A 7,474-nucleotide genomic window follows, 5' to 3' on the forward strand; every position below is an offset into this window, starting at 1 on the left:
AATTTGAAAAATCACTTTTTTTCTCTCCAATCAAAGTAATGGAAGAAAGAAAAGTGTGAAACATTTTTACACAAAGCATTGAAATGTGCTCCTAATCTAGGCCTTTTTCCCTTAACGAAACAGCATGCAAAGAAATGGATGTAACAAAGCATGAAAGTTGGCTTTACAAACTAAGAAAGTAGAAAGTACAACAATCAACAATAACAACGAGCTGGCTGTGTAACCCAGGGTTTCCAAGTATGTAGCTTGACTCAAACGATGGTATTGTGGAGCACTACTAAACATTGTAGTTGTTTATCAATCTGTTGGCAGCTCCGTCTTTGGTGTCGGGGTAGGTACCTGAAGACAAATCATCCAGGTGGATGGGTAAGTTTAAAAAAGGTGATAAAAAAAAAGAAATCATGCTGATAAAACAGTGGAATAACTCAGTCCACTAAGGTCTAGAGGCTGAAAAAAAGAAGGTAAATGAAACTTTGGCTTGGCAGTAAAGATGGAGAAATATTTGTGTTCACCAAATAAAAATAATTATTTTACAAAATTAACGTTTACTCAAATTTGTCTTTTATTCATAAGCAAAGTCTGAATTGATTACTATTCTATTAAAAATAAAATGGTGGTCTTTGCTGCTGCTTCATAAATGAGGGGGCAGAAACAGAGACCAAGAGGTCAAATGGTGGGAGATACGAGAAAGCAATTTGATTTTGCTCTGTTCAGCATGAAACATCCATAAACAGAACAGGCGGCCGGATCACACTGCCACGAAGGACATAGGCAAGTAATATTTATCATGCCACAGTCAGAATTTTAGCGGACAAATTTGGTTGGCAAAAAATACTCAGAGTTGTCTCAGAAAGAGCTTGTTCTGTCACAACAGTTTTTTAAAAGTTTTTTTTTCCCTCTGTGAAAATTCAACACCAGGAATCACAGCTATCGTAGAAAATTCATGCCTCTTAGCAATTTATAGTCCAAAGAGGAAATATATAATTCCCTGGATGAAACAAATTCCTTTCAATTTGTCCAAAATCTTTCTGAATAAACAATATTCCTGAATGATTAATCTTAACTAGTCAACATCTATAGCAGGCCAAAGCAAATTTAAAATAATTTAAAAATGATAAGTAAAAATTGACTGCAAAAATTATGCTAGTGCTTTCTGTTTCAGAAAAAATAAAAGGAACGGGGAAATGTTTATACATTTTTTTTCATTTCAAAAAGATCTGGCAAGTAATGTAAGCAGCTACAAATTTCAGTCAATAAGTTGTGACCACTCTGCCTAAAGAGACACACTCAAAATAAAAGTCAAAACAAAAGCTGGATTCCATTTGATTCAAATTTCAAATACAAAAGACCTTCATTTAGTATAACAGCAAACCCTCAGACAGGTTACTCACTAGAGTCTTATACATTTTCTTGCCAGTTTTCTTTTGAAACTATCAAGCATTAAAAAAAAACCTTTTATGTAATGCTTAAAAAACAAACTTCAGTCAAAAACCGAGTCAAAATTGCAGCCTCAGGTGCAAGGGAAGGAAAATTGCAAGAATGTATTTCTAGAGGAAGCCTTCACACATTGCGTGTAGCATTCCAAAACTAAAGAGAAAAAACTAACCTGCATTTGCTTCCAAGTCCTTTCCACTTAAAGTTTCCAAGGTAAATGAAGGAGCACAGTGTTCAGGCATGAACTTCTCCTCTTCCATTTTTTGATCGAGGATGTCAAAGAACTCATCCTCAACAAGGACAACACGCGACATATCCTCATTGGGCCTCAACTGATGTCGTTTCAAGTGTGGCTTGGTCAGATATTGCAGACGCTGAATGAAAAACATTCATATGTTTGTGAGAAAAGAAATGCATCAACACAGTGACAGCTACTAAATGTTGGGGAAAAAGAGTTAAGACAGGGGGATAGAAACAACACAGGGGATTCTCTTCTAAAATGCAGACAAGTACATGTTTGAGTGAAACAGTTGGGCCCCTCATTCCCATGTAGCAATAAGAAAAAAACAAGTGAGACAGAAAGACAGACTGACAAAAACAACTGGTTGAAACACAGGATGACAAATCTGTATTTTGTAAAATAAAGGTATTTATCCTGTCTCAACATTAGAGAAATTATCTTCTCTTTCACCTAAAATATTCCCTGATTCTAGGGAATGAACACATTTACATAATCATTTATTGATGAAGCATTGTCATATTAATCTTAAAATTCAGGAAATTTTGCAAAACTGAACCCCCAATCATTTTTTTTTTTGTGGCTCAAGAGCCAGTACATGATGTCTCCTTTTCTTCATCCCAACTCATCCAGGGTTCATCTAACTTTTCAAAAAATAAATTTTCTTTTCTTTCCTGCACTTTCCGCATAAGGTAACGAGGCTTCAGTATAGACTACAAACTGTAGTTTGTATAGAGCGGAACAGTAAAACATTGTGTGACTATTAAAAAGGAAACTGACAAAATCCAGATGCATCAATAGTGAAAAGGGCTTACTTCTATTAAAGTTCCGGGAGTGACCAAAACTCTCTGGATCATGATGATTGGGATGAAAATAATACTGATTCCAGCCAACATCCATCCCACAGCAATGGCCCAATCAGGATACTGGTAGGTCCCCGATTTTCTCTTATATGACAGTTCAGAATAACTGATGCAGCCCAGGATGAAAATAGCCTGAGGGAGGAAGAAATTAAGATACAATACATCACCACTTCACACAAAAAACTAATATATGACAAAGACAATGCTTTATAAATAACTTCAATTTTAAATATACGTTAAAAAGATGTCTACAATTTAATTCATTAAAAATGTTTTAACACACCTTTGCATTAGAGGTATTTTGGGAAAGATCTAAAACTTAATTTGAAGAACAATTTCACAGATCAATCCAATTTGGAAATATTCTAGTATATATTAAAAAGAAGTAATTTCGAGAATGTCAGGGTACAGGCAGGATAATTTCTTAAAAGTATAAACCAAAATTGTTCCCTCAAATACAAAAAATGCTTCTCATGTAAGTCAATCTTTATCTCATATCTCAAAGAGAAGGGTATGAACTCACCAGCGTAAAAACAGGAGTCAGAAACATCCAGAAAGTTTTCGTGACAGCCCTGAACACTCGGGTAAATCTTGGTCCTTGGAAGCCGAACATCGTCACCAGGTTGTCAATAAACCGGTCTATTCCTACAAAAAGAAAAAAACAAATTATCATCATAATTGATTTCTCTTAATGTGATAAATTAGACGAGAAAATCAATCCCTTATTTAATGTCAAATGTCCTGTCCCAGGAGACATTTTCCTCCCTCACCTCACCCCATACCCACCCACACCAATTCTCTTTAACTTATACTGGAGAGCTCTTGTAACTTAGAAGTAAGATTAGAAGTGTTACAAGAGAGTACCAAATACAAAAAAGAAGGAGGATAGATGAGAACGACAGATTTTTTATAGGAAAGAAGAAGCAAACCGCAAAAGAGCACCCGTCAAACATATATTCTGGCAACTTTGAAGCTTACCATAAATATATCCTACAACAAAGCATTCAATGGCAGCGACAAGTAGAACGATTCTGCTGGCAGAGTAGTAGTCAAACAGCTGGAACACATACATGCCACCCTGGGGAGATACATGACATAGAACATGGTCACTTAGTCACTGCAGGAGGCCAATATACAAATACAGTCTGGCTCGGAAAACTCAAAAACATCACGGATTGAAAAATGTGTTCAACATCCATAATTTGGGTGACTGATAATGAAAAATAAGAGACACAAGTCTGGAGAAGCTATCCATGATTTTGAGTTTTCTCTACTTTTTTTTATGGTGGCTGGAAAAAAAAAATCAAGTTATTTCTGTTCTTAATTAATTACCGTATATATAGTTTATTTGTGTAACATCCTAACCTCTTGTATTCATAAAAATGATAATGACCTTTAGAAAAATGCCAGTACCGGTACAGTACCAAAATTAGTATGTCTAGCTAGGCTACGTACAGAGTTCATTAAACACCATTTAAACACTGGTACTGGGAAACAAATAAACGCTAAAGCAACCCAAAAACTGCCTTTAACTCCATAGATGGAGTGTACAAATAGGCACTAACAAAACATCATCTTAATTCTCTTTGACAGCATGCAGAAATATACAACATGATCAAAGCATCAGAGACAAAAAAATCTTCACTTGCTGCTGCACAGAACAAATTAGGTAGTTCTCAAACTTTGCTTAATTAATCTCATAATCACAATGCCTTTGCTGGGTTTCACATTCTGCAGCAACTATACCTTACTTTCTGGAAAACAGAACAAAAACTGAAGATTTTTAATTGTTGAGAAAAAGTCTTGAACCTGTGAGAAACTAAGCACCCCTCCCCCTCTTTCTTTTTTCTCCCTACCTCCTAACCATCATGACCCTTTTGCGTTGACAAAAAAATTATAAAACCCACAAAACACTCACCTCAGTCACCATAGATAAACCTATGAGGAAGCAAATTACGCATATAATGGCAGTGAAGATCTCCTTGCGGTATTTACGTCGTAGAAACTCTGGGTGCAAATCCACACAGGCAGTGATAAAGCCCTCAACACCGACAAACTGAGGACAGACAAGAAAAAAATGAGATATAAAGTCGATTTCTTTGTCACATCTTTCTTGACTCATTGACACAGAGGAGATTTATTCCTTCAATAGCATATCTTCACAGACAAAAATAATGCTACATTGCTACTTATTGTGATTCAATTTTCTTTTAGATGATCAGTCGTACAAGCAAAAAATTCCCCAAAACAACTACAATAAAATTCTAAAAAGACCACTTCTTAGTCATACTGTGTACCATGATGCAAATTAGGAATCGCAGGTCACTGAACCAGAGAGTTGCAGCGGTAATCTTATCATAACAGGAAATAGCCGGCAACAATCAATGTGATATGTGAAGCTGTGCCTCATTAATTACTTTTTCCACTCAACACCTCTCTTTGGTTGGCATAGAGACACATCCCTCTGCCTTTGTGGCAACTGATCATGTAGCTTATCTAACCCATCATGTAGGGCCTAGCTTGTCACGTAATAAAAACCACATAAAACTCACCTGGCTGTCGAGACCAAGGAGAATGATCATGATGAAGAAGACGATGGACCAGGCAGGAGCAAGGGGCATCTGTGATACAGCCTCGGGGTAAGCGATGAAAGCCAGACCAGGACCTGGGGGGGGGGAGGTGTGTGTGTGTCTTTAGGTTTTTGTAAAACTTTTAAGGCAATTGCAACACAATTCGGTCCTAAGAGTGCGGATAATTAGAGGCGTTAAAAGAGAGTAACAAACACGATAAAGAAGGAGAGATAAGGAAGATAGATGTTTGATATGAAAGAAGGAGCGAACCACACGAGAGCACCCGCTAACCACCCTCTGAGTAGTTCAGGCAAAACACTAACAACATATAAGCAAAACAAAACAAAAATAGACAATGAAGAAGAGTAAAACATTTAGCAGTGAGCAGATAAAAGAAAAAGGCAGAAACAACACATCTAGGTTTGTGCTTCTTAAGATACCAATAATATCAATTATAAATACTTATAAATATTATGAACCTCTGCTCAATTGTATGCACACACATATTTACACAACACATAAACATAATATACTCTCACACACACACACACACACACACACACACACACACACACACACACACACACACACACACACACACAATGCACCCACTCACACACACACACACACACACACACTTGTCAATTCCGTTATTGTTACAGGAACATACAATTCTCTCATATAAGATATATATATATATATATAAAATAATTCTTATCCTTTTCTTTTCCCCTCTCCTTGATATCTTGTTTTAGTAAGTAAGAGTTTAACAGCACTTACAACACACTTAGTTAATACAAGTGCCGAAGATTAGAGGTGGTACAAGAGAGTAACAAATACAAAAGATAAGGAAGAGAGATAAGGATAATAGATGTTGGACAGGAAAGAAGGAAAGAATCACAGCTGAGCCCTCGCTAACCACCCTCTCCGTTGTATTCTTCTATTCATAGCAAGACATACCAGACTCAGCGACATCTTTGACGGACAAGTTCTGCCTGTGTGCCATGAATCCAAGAACGGAGAAGATCACAAACCCAGCCAAAATACTCGTCAGACTGTTCACAGTGGCAAATATGATGCTGTCTCTGAAAAACACAAAGGAGACAAATTGTGTCAAAACAAGCAGAAAATACACACAGATATAGGGTTTAAAAAATATAAAAAATTACAGATCGTTATGTTCTTTCACTTAGTGCCATATTTGGTCAGTCTTGATTTTTCAGTTTCCAGTAAAGAAGCAGCATACCCATGTGAAAATTGTCACTCAAAGATGGGTGAAAAGTAAGGCGGATATAAAGATGCTGTTCGTCATCTCCTCCACACACACACACATTTCCACTTTTGATAAGCATTTTATTTAAAAAGTGGGGAGATAAGTCGTGGGGGAGGGGGGGGGGCACATTGTGATTTAAAAAATAAAGAGCGACTTCACCCGAACGTTATTGATTGATAGGCATTACATCAAAAGAAAATTATTTGGCACGTAAATACTAGCATTCTTCAAGAGACCTTGTGTTTTCTTCTCATTTCACAGAAGAAAAGAAGGGATTAATGCTGACACTTGATATCACTATGATGGAACTATGGAACAAAAAAAGAATCTTCTAGTATAATATGCAATATAGAGCAATCTCAAGAACTGAGAATAATAGGTGGAATTTTGAGCTGACACATCTTTTTTATCACATTGTAGGACATGACCCAGACAATTGCCACCTTTGTTATTATTACTGTGTATTATTATAGTTATTATTACCACATTTATTGTTATTACTGCTGTTCAGACATTCTGTTGGGAAATCACACGGGACAACGCTCCATCATCACTACAATTAGAATGCTTCTCCCAGTGGAAAAGGTCGCCCTTCAGTCTGTCAGGTGTGATGACAGCTCCCAGGACATGGACTGAACTAATAATTATTGTTGACTCTGTTCTGTCACCACAATTCAAACAACCCCCCCCCCCCCAAAAAAAAAACCCCGCCTTACTTCAAATAAAAAAAAAAAGTTTAAGTTGGGAAAGCAAAGCAATTACAATTAGTTGAGTAGGTGCAAAAAAAGAAGAATAAATACATTAATATCTTATTAATGCTGAGGGACAGAACAATAATTAATACAGCTAGACAGGAAGTAACACCCACACCTGTTTACATGTAAGCCTATACACACAAACGCCCTCACATGATAGCAGGCAAACAAAACACTGTGCTTAAACTCAGCACCACTCCCCGCCCTTCAGAAACACAGAACACTTAAAATATACATGATTTATCATTTCCAAGAACACATAATAATATTTGCATAAGGCGTGCAAATATGCACACTCACTCCCTTTCACCGTCACCCCCCCTCCATCCCCCCACCACGAT

The 7,474-nt window shown here is 36.8% G+C and overlaps 1 protein-coding gene across 1 annotated transcript in view; it reads right to left on the reverse strand.

Annotated features, from left to right (window-relative positions):
• Positions 1–207: 207 nt before the first annotated feature.
• LOC100533453 (putative neurotransmitter transporter) overlaps positions 208–7,474 on the reverse strand; it is a gene marked incomplete in the record, with an annotated part of 67,114 nt that continues 59,847 nt past the window's right edge. The window contains 8 exon segments of the mRNA NM_001204730.1: positions 208–339; positions 1,607–1,808; positions 2,488–2,667; positions 3,059–3,180; positions 3,514–3,613; positions 4,454–4,591; positions 5,088–5,200; positions 6,066–6,195. Of these exon segments, the coding sequence (NP_001191659.1) occupies positions 278–339; positions 1,607–1,808; positions 2,488–2,667; positions 3,059–3,180; positions 3,514–3,613; positions 4,454–4,591; positions 5,088–5,200; positions 6,066–6,195 (1,047 nt within the window).

The sequence above is a fragment of the Aplysia californica genome, unplaced genomic scaffold (genome assembly GCF_000002075.1).
Source record: "Aplysia californica isolate F4 #8 unplaced genomic scaffold, AplCal3.0 scaffold00539, whole genome shotgun sequence".
Lineage (NCBI taxonomy): Eukaryota > Metazoa > Mollusca > Gastropoda > Aplysiida > Aplysiidae > Aplysia > Aplysia californica.